Raw genomic sequence first — 13,981 nt, 5'->3', positions numbered from 1 at the left:
ATAACTTATTCTGAAATGGTTGCCATTTCCAGATTGGAGATCTGTTTTTTTCTACCCCATACAAGGATACGTGGTGGAGGACTGTTCTTTCTTTTTTTTTCCCCCTTGCTGCAGCTGACCAACCTCTCTTTGTTCAATTAGGTCTATCAGAACTGCCTTATCCCCATCTCGGGCTCAACCCAGCCCACAGCCAGTGTCTATGAGGAGAGCAAGGACGCTGGTTCCCCATCATCTTGCTGCCAGGTGTGCCCTAACCCCTGCCACTCAGTGTCAGCCATACAAGCTCCACAAACTCTGCCTTCACGAGTTACATCTGCACTTCCATGCATATGAAACCTGCAGACCAAGAGGCACACCATTTGCAGCAAGGAGCTCTCCCAGCTGTTAATGCTGCTGTTGCAATGAGTCTGGGCTGCCTCCCTCCCCCCCCCAGCATGTGTGAGCCAACATTGTCCGCTAACTCTCATTCTCCTACACAGGTCCCTGCAGTGCTCATGTTGCTTATTGAAAATCAGTCAACTGGGATGCAGTAAGGGGTTTATATCCCTCTGCACCATGGGCCGGAAAGGATGACTGGTTTGAGAAAGTGTTTAGTTCTTGCTGTCTGAAATCAGCCTGTTAACAGGCATCAAGAGTGACTGTGCCATTAGGTGTGGGTATAGTCATTGTGCTCTTAACAACCTACATAACTGTGAAGCCCCTCTGACAATAGTCCTCCCCTTTTCTACCATCCTAGATATTCCCTCTGTAATTTGCATAATCTTTTCCCTTACCTGTTCTCCTGTTTTGTTAATTAGTTGCTCTATTGCATTGCTTACTTCCCTTATATAAAGGTGTACGCCTTTTCCTGATGTTTTTACATTATACTCTGTGTCCTTGCTGCAGGTTGTGCATCCCATTAAATTTACATTTCTGTTATGATTTTCTGTAGATCCTGTTGCTTTTAGTACTATAACTTTCTGAACATTGTTGTTTAGTCACATATGCAGTATGAAATGGTTCTTTTGTTGAGACTGAGATCACTGTAACTCATTACCTTCATTTTTGTCTTTTGTCTTACCCCTTTTTACCTCATCTGTATTGATACCACGTACACCTTTTCCCCATCTTACTACCGTTCCCTAATTAGTGTCAGTAGTTAGTCATGAACTGATCTGACAGTAAAATTCAGAATTTCTCTGTTGACATTTTTGTGCCACTCCCTTATGTAGTTTAGTTGCTTGTTATTGAAACATTCCGGCCTTGTCACATGTGCTTCTGCTTCCTGTCCTAGACAGAACAGCACAGGCCAGCAACACTCCAAGTGGCTTCCTGGTCCCCAGTGAAGCCAAAGGATTAAAACCTGTGGCAGCTGATGAGCCATTTGTTGAACCACATTGTGCTGATTTCCCTGTAATCACATCCATGGTATAAACAGACACCATCATTAAGGATGTCAGTATTTTTGTTCAGTAAGAGTGATTCTTAAGAAATACAATCCTTAATCATCCATAACATTTACCTCATGGTGTTCTTTCTTCAGCCTTCAGCAAGATAATGTCATTATATTGCTGTGTTATAATGAAGAAGATTCATCCATCCACAACCCCCGTTTCCCTATTTTTATATAACTTAGTTATTTTCTTAACTATAACACAGGAATATAGCAGTTATATATCTCTGCTGTATTGAAAAATATAACTTTCTTATATTGCTATATCATTACAGCTTATTGATTATGTCAGATGTTGCTGTAGTTACAACCTGTTGATGCCTTTAGGCATCCAGTATAGCCTGTTCATATTTGCTTTAATAATTCCAATGAAAGATTTCATCTTAATGCTTATATGATGGGCAATACAACTACTCTGATATCTGACCTCCGTCTAGTATCATTTAGGAGCTGTTAATTTTTCATATACAATTTATATTGTCATGAATATCATGTTTTGCTAACTATCTCAACTACCAAGTAGCAACAGAACCGCACAGCCTCTCACAGATGGACAAACAAAATGCAGCTGACAATTATCTGCCTAATTTGAGTGGTTAGTGAGCCGTTGTAAGCTGTTTACAAAATATTACACAGTTAATATTTACTTTGTTTATTATGACTTATAAAAACAGTTTAAGATCTATTGTCTAATGACCACTACCGTTGTAAAGATTTATTTGTGCTGAATAGTTGTGCCATTTTTCTTTTTTAACCCTTATGGCTCTAGAGATACAAACATTTATATGAAATGTGAGGAATTAATTGTGTCAAAAAGCTCAGTATGCACTCATTGGAAATTAGAATACAACCCCCAAAGCACCGAGTAAATCAGTTAAGGAGATAACTATCACTGTGTTATGTTGACAAAGATAACTTTGCTATATAGTATTAGTTGAAAATGAAAGCTGTTACAATGCTGTGTATCTGAATATGCATCTTCAGACAAGTCTCATTCAGCAGGTACCCTTGTCATCTTCCCTTCCTCTTGAATGATTTGCAGGTTTCTTTCAAAGTAGGACACCAGGTTCTGTATCCCTTTTACTTTTGGCATTCTACATCAGTTATGTATTACGTCATTCACTTAAGAATAACAGGGAAAAGTTTATGGGGTTTATGAACAGTCATCATCTAGTATTAGATGATCTTTTAAAATAAAGGTCTGCTGCCTGAATTCATAGCATGGTTTCAGGCCTAACGTTGTCACTGATACATACCTAATGGATGTTGCCAACTGCATCTGTATTGTTTTATGGTAGACACGTATGAGCTTGATTTTGTACAGCATGGATTTAGACTTTAGTATGCATTTTATACTTTACTGTACCCTTTTGTTATCATTGTTTCTCAAAACTCAATGAATTGTAATATTTTTAAGGAATATGAGAAAGAAGTGGATAACAAGTCTTCCCTAAAGACATCCGTCATAAACATAGGCAACCAACTGCAGCGCCTGAAACAAGCTGACACAGCATTACTTCGATCACAGCTAGCAGAGTTTGATCAGCAGTGGGCAGAAATACATAAACAGCTTCCAACAATCCGGGAAAAGTTTCACCAAGTAAGATATATTTATTTCTTGATTTTATTACCTCCAAAGCACTGTTTCTTACTTTTGGGCTCATGATACAAAAATGCCTTACACTGAAGTTTTCTGGAGGCTGTTTAAACTCTTTTGTGCACCCTTAAACCTTATAAAGCTGCATTCACAGGTTTACTGTGAGTAATGTGATTTTGTTTTCTCTGTTACTAAGTGCAGTTTTTAGTAGTACTAGAATAACTTTCCTGACCTTTGTTCAAAATAAGTAGCAGATGGAGAGTCCTATTCCATGGGGATGTTGTAGTGATATAATTTTATGTTTGGCGGGGTGGGATGGGAGTGGGGGTTATTAATGCATCCCAAGGTCTACCACTAGAACCACACCACACCAAAAGATATACCAGTTACCAGGTGCATAGACACTTCAGTCAGACAACTCTGCCCTCCTCATTTGATTTTATGTACCAGCCCCAAGATCATAGTTTTTGGCAAACTGATATTCTGGTAAATGAGTTTTTGAAAATTTAGCTCCTGTGTGGGTATACAGAGGTTAGAACGATTGTTAAGCTGGCTTCTGGATGTTGTAATATAAGTGAATGATAGGCAGTATAAAAACATTTTCTGTGGTCTAAATTAGCAGAAATGAAACAAAGAGTCAGGGTTACATGAGGTTAGTAAAGTTAATTACCAACAAGCACAATGAAAAAGATACATATTTCAGTTTGTTTAGGTGGTTTCTAAGCACAAATCATTGTATAAATCTGAATAAGTGATCCCATTTATTTTAAAATTAGTATAAGAAAAGTAAAAAAGAAAATATTTGAAGAGGTAAAAATATTTATATTTGCTCTTACTTTGTTAATAAGATAGATCCTGTTTCACCTTACTCCTCTTTTGAATCTTAAGTTTTGATGCTGCTGTTTGCTTTAAAAATATATCAGGCTAAAGCTGTTTAAAGCTTATTTTTTTAAACCATACAGCAATATTTTTTCATGTGATTTATGTTGTATTGAACTTCCAAATTGAATGTTATTACCTACAAAGAAACAAAATGTAAATATGTTATGATGACCTCAGGGTAAGTAATGAGAACTTTGTTTTTTAAGTTGTCGTAATGATGGAATGGTACAATTGAGAGGGCCCTGGGAATCTAAGATCAATGTATGGGTTAAGAGAGGGGTGTGATAAAATTAAATGTTAGTGCTTTGATCAGATCAGAGTAATACATAAACTGAGATGCATAATGCTCATCTTACTGTTTGTATACGTGATTCTGTATTGAATTAATAACTTGTATCTAGGCTTAACCATGGCACTGATACAGACCTAATGGATATTTCCAAGTACATTCATGACCACTAGTTCATGGCTAAATTGCTGGATATTTTTTGCAACTGCTCAAATCATTCAGCAGTATTGATCATTTAACTCTTCTGACCATAAGTAGTACAGGCCTTTCTCATTACCAGTAAACGTTTCAGAAGCTGTCTTTCAACCACTCTCTGTTACTGGCTTTGTAATAGTGAAGCTCCTTTTTGCTGTCTTTGTCACGTGAAATGTTTTGCCACTGTAAAGAAACAAGACTTGTTCAGCCTGTTGATTGTCCCACAGCCCTTCTTGCTCATAATGCAGTCACCACCATCAATGCCAAACTGCAGTCTAGCTTTGATTTACTAGAGCTTCAAATTCTGAGATTACATATTAAAACTAAGACCAAACTCTGGTCTTTCTAAGCAGGAGTGAACCAGTTGTCATTCTAAAGTTATTATTCTTTCAAAAGGCAATTCCATTACCTCCATCCCTTCAGAAAACTGTGTAGCCATAAGCTGTTTCATATAAATCACTATATGAGAAAGTAATGTCAGCAAAATTGCTTGGTGTTTTCATACTCAGTGTATAATGGTTTGACAAACAGCTGGCTCAGGAGTGCAGAAATAGAAAACCTTGACTACAGCTCTGGTGTTCCAGGTTTGATTAGTGGCCCAGGTGCTGAATAGTCAGCCAAGGGAAGTAGGAGTGAGCAGTAGATACTGACTTGTCCACCTCAGGAGGAGGATTACTGTTACGTCCCTAACGCTGCTAACTCAAAGCCAGGTGTTACTGTAGACTCTAGATCACAGCAAGTATTCCCTCTTGCAAGGAAAAAAGGTAGTCCTGTATCCCAAAATGGTGGGTGCATTGAAGCATGCCTGCACCCATGGGCCAGACATTGCAAGTCCCATTTTTGCAATGCACACATCAACTGTGAGGTGAGAGGTTCGGGTGTATAACAAAAGTCCCAATAGAACTGCTGCTATTGAGAGTATGGAGCAAGTGGTATGACCCTGTCTAAATAACTGGACATGTTATTAATTCCCCACTCATCCACACATAAACAGGGACAACTCCACAAAAGTAGTTGTTTTCTCATTAGTGATGTGACCCTGGTGTCTTTATATTTAAGTAAGGGTGTCAAACACATGAAGTACAAGAGGCGTAACCACTGCACAGAACTCCCTGGTGTTTAATTCAATGAGCTGGGCAGTTTTGATTAAAGCTACTTTAAATGAGTCAGCGATCAGGCAGTTGGCCTTTTACCATATAACTTGTGTGTGTGTGTGTGTGTGTGTGTGTGTGTGTGTGCGTATGTGTGTGTGTATATATATATATATATATATATATATATATATATATATATATATATATATATGTGTGTGTGTGTGTGTGTGTGTATATGTATATATATGGGTCCCGGTAAATTTGTCGAAAACAGTACTTATTTCGACATCTGTTTAATTGATAGATACAGTTTGGTCAACTAAAGAGATGGTCATCAGGCATGCAAGACTGAGTCCCCTGGTAGGGGAATATACTCTTTTCCCTGGGAATTGTGCAGTCTCAGAGTTCTAATATATAATTAGCAGGGGGCGTGCACAGCCCTTCACATGTATAGTGCAGGGGGGCTTGCCCCCCTGTGAAAAAACAATGCTTTCTTTGTATTTTTTAAAGTTTTAAAATCTCAGAGTTAGAATATATAGTTAGCAGGGGGTCTGGGGGGCATAGCCCCCACCTTAAGTGATGCTTTCTTTGTGTTTTTTTTTTTAAGTTTTGCATCTACTGAGATAAATTCCCAGCACATGTGAAGTCGACATTAATAATTTTGATAAATTTGTTTTGACATTGTGCAGTTAAAGTAGTCCCATATGTGTGTGTGTGCATGTGTGTGTGTGTGTGTGTGTGTGTGTGTGTGTGTGTGTGTGTGTGTGTGTGTATACATATATATATATATATATATATGTATATATATATATATATATATCTGTATGTATGTATATACATATATATATATATATATATATATATGTATATATACATATATATATATATATATATATATATATATATATATATACATGTGTATATGGATATATGGGTTCACTATGAAATCTCAAAATACTGAAATCCCGAATTTCAGTATTTCGAAATTACATAGCCGAAACCTTCAAATCCCAAAAACCCATAATCGAGAAACTCAAAATCCCGAACCTACACTACACACAGAGCACACACATAAACATGCACACAACTTCCCCCCACAAGCACATAGACAAACCTAGACCACATATACGCAGGGGGGAAAGTCCCCTTGCACCACCCATGTGGGGGGCTTCACCCCCCCCACTTATATATACTAACTCCGAGATTGCACAATCAGACACACAAAGGTAACTCACAATCACACATTTCACAGTCCCTCGCACACACACATCACAGTCACAACACACACTAACATACAGTAAAGCCCCTAACCAACACACTTACACATACATACGTACTCGAATAAAGCCCCTAACCAACACACTTACACATACATACGTACTCGAACTAACACCTAACCATTCACACACAGCAACACCAAAAGCGCTAATTCAAAATCTCCGTACTTCGGGATTTTGAATTTCGCGCTTTTGGTGTTTTGGGATTTCAATGCTTCGGTGTTATAATTTCGAAATACTGAAATTCAGGATTTCAGTATTTTGAAATTATGAATGGAACCCATATATATATATATATATATATATATATATATATATATATATATATATATATATATATACACATACATACATACACGTACATACAGGTATGTGTGTGTATGTGTGTGTATATATATATATATATATATATATATATATATATATATATATATATATATATACATATATATATATATATATATATATATATATATATATATATGTATATGTATGTATGTGTGTGTATGTGTGTGTGCGTGTATGTGTCACTTTATTGAAACTCAGCTTATCGAGAGTCATTCTGTCTTCTTCTTCTTTCGGCATTTCCCGGTTAGGGGTCGCCACAGTGGCTCACCTGTCCACTCATGATTGGCAGTGGAGTTTTACAGTGTTGAGTTGCCAGCCCAGCACCCAACCTTCCACAGAAGGCACGCACATGCACACACTCACACCTAGGGCCAATTTAGAGTGTCCAATCCAACTACAGCATGTCTTTGGGATGTGGGAGGAAACCGGAGCACCCGGAGGAAACCCACGTGACCACAGGGAGGACATGCAGACTCCACACAGAAGGCACCCCAGCCGAGAATTGAACTGGGGAACCTCTTGCTGTGAGGTGGCAACGCTAACCGCTAAACCACCGTGGCCGCCCATCAAGAGTCATTCTGTCTAACCCACCAAAACTAAAAAAATGGTATTGTACAGTGTAGATTATTTATTGATTACTGGAATTAATTTTATAAATAATACTACAGTTTGCTTCATCACAGTGTGCTGGTGGTGCATTTCCAGGGTTTTTCCCTATCTTTCACAGTACTGCAGCTGAGTAATTGTTATATATAAGTTGGGAGGGTGTTTTTTAGTTTCGCCATTCTAATTAAAACAAATTTTAATAAGCTGAGTTTCAATAAGTTGAGTTTTTATAAAATGGCATAACCTATATGTATGTATAAATATATATATATATATATATATATATATATATATATATATATATATATATTTAAAAGTGTGTGTGTGTATATATACAGACAGAGAAACATACATGTACTGGTTTAGCCTATGACACATACACACAGACTGAATGAAGCTCCCAATCAAAGAATACCACCATTCTTGCTGACTAAAACTCAGACTAACTGACTGACTTAAGAGAATTACTATTCAAAAGCAAACAATTTTGTAATAAAATTACAGAATTTGCAATCAGCACACCAACAAATCACATCAGTGCACAGTCATTCAACAACTCAACCGACTAAAACTGCTATATCATCTTAATATCACACAGCTGACATTTGCCCACAACCTACTGTATAAACCAGTTAAAGCATCATCATCCCCCTTTTTCCCATTTTTACATGCGATTGGGGTGTCACATCAACATTAGTCAATGTGCAAAACCATCTACATCTAATTTTTACACCTCCAGGTGTATAGACAGATGAATGTTCTTCCCTAATAAGTTTTCTCCAGTGGTACTGTCCCATCAAGCCACTACATTCCAAAGACAAATAGCTACACCTCCAAATTACATAGCACAGCAGGAAATGCTTTATATTCCACACTGTATCCAAGCTGTGGAACTCTTCACCAGTCCTCATAGACAGAAAATATAAGAACTTAAAAACACAGCTCAAACTACATATCAATAACACATGGCAATGCCCCTGGTTCTGCGCTCCTGCATAAAATATCTCCTCTTTCTATTCCATTTTCTCTAGAAGCATCCTACAAACAAACAACTACAAACACTGAAATAACCTCAAATATTACCCAGTCCTCTTTTACCTTCAGTCACTTGTATGTTTCTGCCACCTGTTTTCATCTTTTTTGTCCTTCCTATACTTTTACTTCTGTTATTACTTTTCTGTCATCCACTTCAACCTCACACATTATCTTGTTTTATTTATTGATTTTTTTGTTGTTGATATACAAAACAAAATTGTCACCATCTCATTAGCAGATTCCCCTGAGTTGAGGCATACTCCAAAAACGTCTTACCTCCACATGGATTCCCTTCCTTAGGTATTACTTTAACTGAACAACACAATTTTTTTCTGCCTATTAACATTCCATCAGTCACTTGCTCATAGGATCATAAGAGGTTACTAGGCTATTTGCCCTAAGGCCAATACAAGCCTAGCCATGTTATACCCTTGTTCCCTTATGGACCATGATATATAGTCTGTGTTTGTGCGCAAACCTAAGATCAGCACTGGCTGCCCCCTCTAATAGGGACATAAGAGAAACCCCCTGGTGTAAGTTTATGGTTTCCCATCCAGTTGTCCAAGTTACACTTAAGTAGGGTCATTGAGGTGGTCTGTTTTACATGAATTGGGAGTTTGTTCCAGAGGAGTGGCAACCTCTGGGAGACATGTCTGTCTCTCCAGCATGTCCTGTTAATATCACAAGCTAGGTTAAAATTCCTACAGTGAGTGAATCTTGTCCCATTGGATTTGCGGATGTGCATCAGCTTCATCAAGGTAGGATCTGAGACTGCTTTGTAGGCCAGGCACAACTCACCTCTGAGCAGTTTGCATGATACTGAGTAAAGTGATAGGGGCTTCAGTCTGTCCGTGTAGGTCAGGTGTTGTATGCCTTGAATTTCCTTGGTGAGAAACCTCTGAGGTCTCTCCAGCTGCTGCAGATGTCTGGTGAGGTACATACAGAAGGGATCATTGTACTCTGTTATTGGTCTAATGAGAGCTGAGTACAAGGCAGGTATAACCTCCTTAGCTTTGGATGCTATACCCTTGCTTGTGAGGTGTGCAACGTTGAAGACTTTCCTTACTACTGTGGACTCCTTATGATCAAAATTAAGGCTGCTATCAACTTGCATTCCTAAATCTGTCACCACTGGGTTTGAACTTAGGGGGATATTATTAATGATGTAATTAGGAGAGGTTTCTCTTTTGCCGAAGGGGATGATAATTCATTATTTTGTGTTTAGTCTATGTCCGTGGCTTTGACACCAGTGATTTGTCTTTGTAAGCCCACTTGTCATATGTTCACATTTTTGGGGATTAGTGGATGATCACACCCAGTTTGCAGTTATCAGCAAACTTGGTAAGCTGTAAGCCATCTGTTTTCACCTGGACTTCTTAAAAATAGATACCAAACAGTACGGGCCCTAGAACAGATCCCTGTGGAACACTACTTGTAATAGGTCTGCTAGTAGAGTTGGTATCCCCAGTTTTGACTCTATGTGTTCTGTTTGTGAGCTAGTTGGCAATCCGTCTAGTGATGTAAGGGTTAATCCCCAGCTAGGTGAGTTTCTAAATGATGCCCAAGTGAGGGACCATGTCAAAGGCCTTGGCTAGATCAAGGTAGGCAGTGTGAACTGTTTTGCCTTCATCCAGGGAATTGGTGGCATTCTCAAAGAAGTCCACCAGGTTTAGTAGGCAAGATCTGCCCTTAAAGAAGCCAAACTGGGTTGGGTCAAGAATTTGAAGGTCACCTGTATCCTTGTTAAGATCCAGGATGATTTTCTCCATGACCTTGAAGATAAGACTGGTTAGGCTTATGGGTCTATAGTTCCCTGAGTTGGTTAGAGGGACCCCCTATGTGCAAGGGGATTACGGGTGCTGTTTTCCACTCAACTGGGACAAAGCCAGAGCTTAGGCTGAGACTGCAAAGGTTGTTCAACTATTCTATTAACTTCTGTTCTGGATTATTTAATAGGCAGCCTGGGATGTTGTCCGGATGTTGCCCGATCCCATAGAGTCTGTGTTTTTGGCCTTGGTGAGTGCAGCTATGACCTGGTCTCTGGAGATACTAGGCAGAGGACTGGTGATAGGTATGTTATGGCATATGATTGGTGGGGACAGGGGGGTGAAGTTTTCACCAAACCTGTCCGTTAGCAGGTTGGTGATGTCCTCAGGTTCAGTATAAGTGGTGCCATCTACAGCAGTTTGGCACAAAGCTTAGCCTTCCCTTTTAGATTTTGGATATAGCTAAAGAATGCTTTGTAATTTACCTTAACTAGGGATGCTAATTTAGTTTCTTGATTAGCTTTATATGACTTTACAAGATGTCTAATCTAACTGTTTATGCTTTGGAGAGTGTTCTTCCTTTTCTGGGACCATTACCTCTTGTTTTTTAACTGCAGTTTTTTTCTCTGTTATTGTATAACCTATTTATGCTGGCTGTCCACCAGAGTGGCTTATTTTTTCATGAGGATCTTGATTTGATCCATTTCATTATGTCTGAGTCTATACATTTATATATAGGTGTTTATACAGGACATTTGAGTACACCTCAATATAGGGGTCATTGCTGTTAGTGTTAGCAAGGGGGGGGGGCGTAAACTTTTGACGCCATCACTCAGTAGGCTATAGCTTGATTTAGAGAAATTTTTTAATCCTTGTACTCCTGAGGGTGGGTCACGTATGATCATTACTTCGAATGAGACTAATTTATGATTGGACTTTACCAGTCATGGATGTTAGAGCCCCTTGTGAGGGTACTGACTATATGCTCCAGAACATTTGGATTAACAAAGTCCAGGAACCTTTGGGTGAGTGCGTCTGTGGTCATATATGTTACCCAATCGATGGAAGGATAGTTAAAGTCAGCCATGACCAGGGTATTAGGCTGTACTGAGAGCGAATCAAGTAGGTCCAGGTAGGCTGTGTGTTTTTCATGGTTCATGGTTGGGGACCTATAGCTAACAATGATGTGGAGGGGGTCTTTCCTACAGTTAGTTGGACTTGGAGTAACTCTAGGGAATCGTACTGTTTAACCAGTCTAGAGGTGTATATGTCTTTATTGATGATGATGGATACTCCTCCTCCCTTGTCTTTTTCACATTTGTTGTGTGGTCTGAAAATGTGGAAGGCATTGTAGCCCTGCATGGCCGGGGTACTCTCTCAGTCCTTTAACCACGTCTGTGTGACTGTGCAGACATCAACATCTTCCAGGGTGAGAAGTGATTCAAGTGAATGCAGTTTCTGGTTTAGACTGCTTGCTTTAAGCAGCATAACCCCGAGTTTGGCTCTGGAGGATATTTTTACATTGGAAATTTTGTTGATATGTTATGATATTGCCTAAAAAGGCACTGTGGGGAGGCATGTACCTTTGCCAGCAACCTAAAGCCTCAAGATGACAGGTGAAGTCCATCTCTGGCAAAGCAGTGTGGTTTGTCAACCATATCATTCCAGGATGTCAGATACTGGATCCCCCTGGATTGACACCAGAAGCTAAGCCAATTGTTGAAGTCAGTCATTTTTTTTGTTTGTATTGTGGCATCATCCTGGATGAGGGAAGAATCCTTTTTAGTGCTAGGAACATACCTGCCTGGGACACACAATCAAAAGCTCCATCATGTCTCTCTTCATGTAATCCAGTGAGGTATGTCTGAAGTCATTTACTCCAACATGGACTATGACAGAGTCATAACAGTACTTGTTGAGAGACTTGAATGTCTGCATGATTTGGCGGATACTGGCACCAGGCAGGCAGTTAACCATCACCTTCTTCTTGTCCAGCCTAGTGAGAGGGATGTCTGTGTGTCTCACTGTGGAGTCACAAGAACACCAAACAATATAGCACACCACTGGAGAATCAATAAAACTGACCCAAATCATACAAGTTGTCTGAAAAAATAATAGGAAGCTGGTAAAAAGTGCTTCCTATTATTTTTTCAGACAACTTGTGTGATTTGGGTCAGTTTTATTGATTCTACAGTGGTGTGCTATATTGTTTGGTGTTCTTGTGACTTTCTGCACACCTTTCCAGTTTTTATTCTTGTCACTGTGGAGTCACCCATAATCAAGACATTTGGTGTAGGCATGTTTTGCCTTTGGGACTTATGGGGTGAGACACTGGTGCGTGAGTTATTACATGTACTGGGTGCTGTTGGGACTGTATTGTGTGTGGAAGGTTTCCACTTGGGAGGCTTTTGCTCTTTTGGCATATTTCTAGTGAGTACCTTCACATATGTGGGTTTATGTGTTGTGTGTTTTTTATGTGTGGGAGTTGGAGTGTGGGTGCGGACAACCTGCTTGGTATTTGGTTTGTTGTTATGTGAGAAAGAGAGAACATTGATTCCAGATTCGTAGTATAGATACGTCACTCACATATTGTATTTGCATGTTTTAGGAGTAGTAGGTTGTCTGTGTACAAGAGGCAATTGTTACATAGCTTCAGGATGCTCATATCAATCAGGATGGCTGCAGAAACAATGGGAAACTGACCTTCCATTATGCCAGGTGTATTCTGTAACAAGTGATGGAGGGTGGGCTAGATGGACTAGGTTCTGTTGTAGAACTAGTAAAATCAGCTAATCTATGGGAGGTTTAGGGGTAGAAACCTGTGCAGGTGCCTCAAAAAAACATAGCTGGGTTGCTCTTTGGGAAGCAGTGTGCAAGTGCATTGCACACCGAGAAGCAGGAAAACTTAGGAGTGTTCCCTAGCAGTTATCTAGGGAAAATTTGACTTTTTTAGCATTTGCATCTATACATATCACTGCTAACACCCATTGCATGGTGCACAGCTATGCACAAATGCTGTGTTTAAATATCAGCTAAGTAAAACAGTTTTCAAACAATCCAACCAATAGGAAAACCCAAGACTGACCATTGTTCCAACAATCCCCAGCTCAGATGGGTCCTTGACTACACTCTTCTGCCACAAGGGTACAAGAGGGCCATCTTAATGTAAGATGGCTACCTTTAATGCTCAGAAAATGCCAAATAGTCTAGATTCAGTGAGTCTGAATCTAGGCCTATGCTATACATTGTTCAAGTACTGTAAATGGGCAGTGCAGAAAACACAGTCACAAACAATAAAGACAGTTTAAAGTAGGCAGCAAAACAGTTGCAAACCATTTAAAAGTGCAAAGAATGTTATAAAAATACTTATTTTTCAGTAGAATTCACAGGATGCCTTGGATTTCATTCAGATTGACTTCAGATCTCTGGCTAAGGAGGCCAAACTCAGGGCAGCTCTGGT

The 13,981-nt window shown here is 39.2% G+C and overlaps 1 protein-coding gene across 1 annotated transcript in view; it reads left to right on the top strand.

Moving 5' to 3' along the window:
• SYNE2 (spectrin repeat containing nuclear envelope protein 2) overlaps positions 1 to 13,981 on the top strand; it is a 3,814,665-nt gene that overhangs the window by 2,892,143 nt on the left and 908,541 nt on the right. Inside the window, exon 100 of the mRNA XM_044073561.1 lies at positions 2,850 to 3,032. Within this exon, the coding sequence (XP_043929496.1) occupies positions 2,850 to 3,032 (183 nt within the window). The remainder of the gene's footprint in view (positions 1 to 2,849; positions 3,033 to 13,981) is intronic.

The sequence above is a fragment of the Protopterus annectens genome, chromosome 6.part0, assembly GCF_019279795.1.
Source record: "Protopterus annectens isolate FY-2018-M chromosome 6.part0, PAN1.0, whole genome shotgun sequence".
NCBI classification, from domain to species: Eukaryota; Metazoa; Chordata; order Ceratodontiformes; family Protopteridae; genus Protopterus; species Protopterus annectens.
The sequence above is the reverse complement of the archived record's forward strand: the minus strand, read 5'-3'. Positions and strand labels throughout refer to the sequence as shown.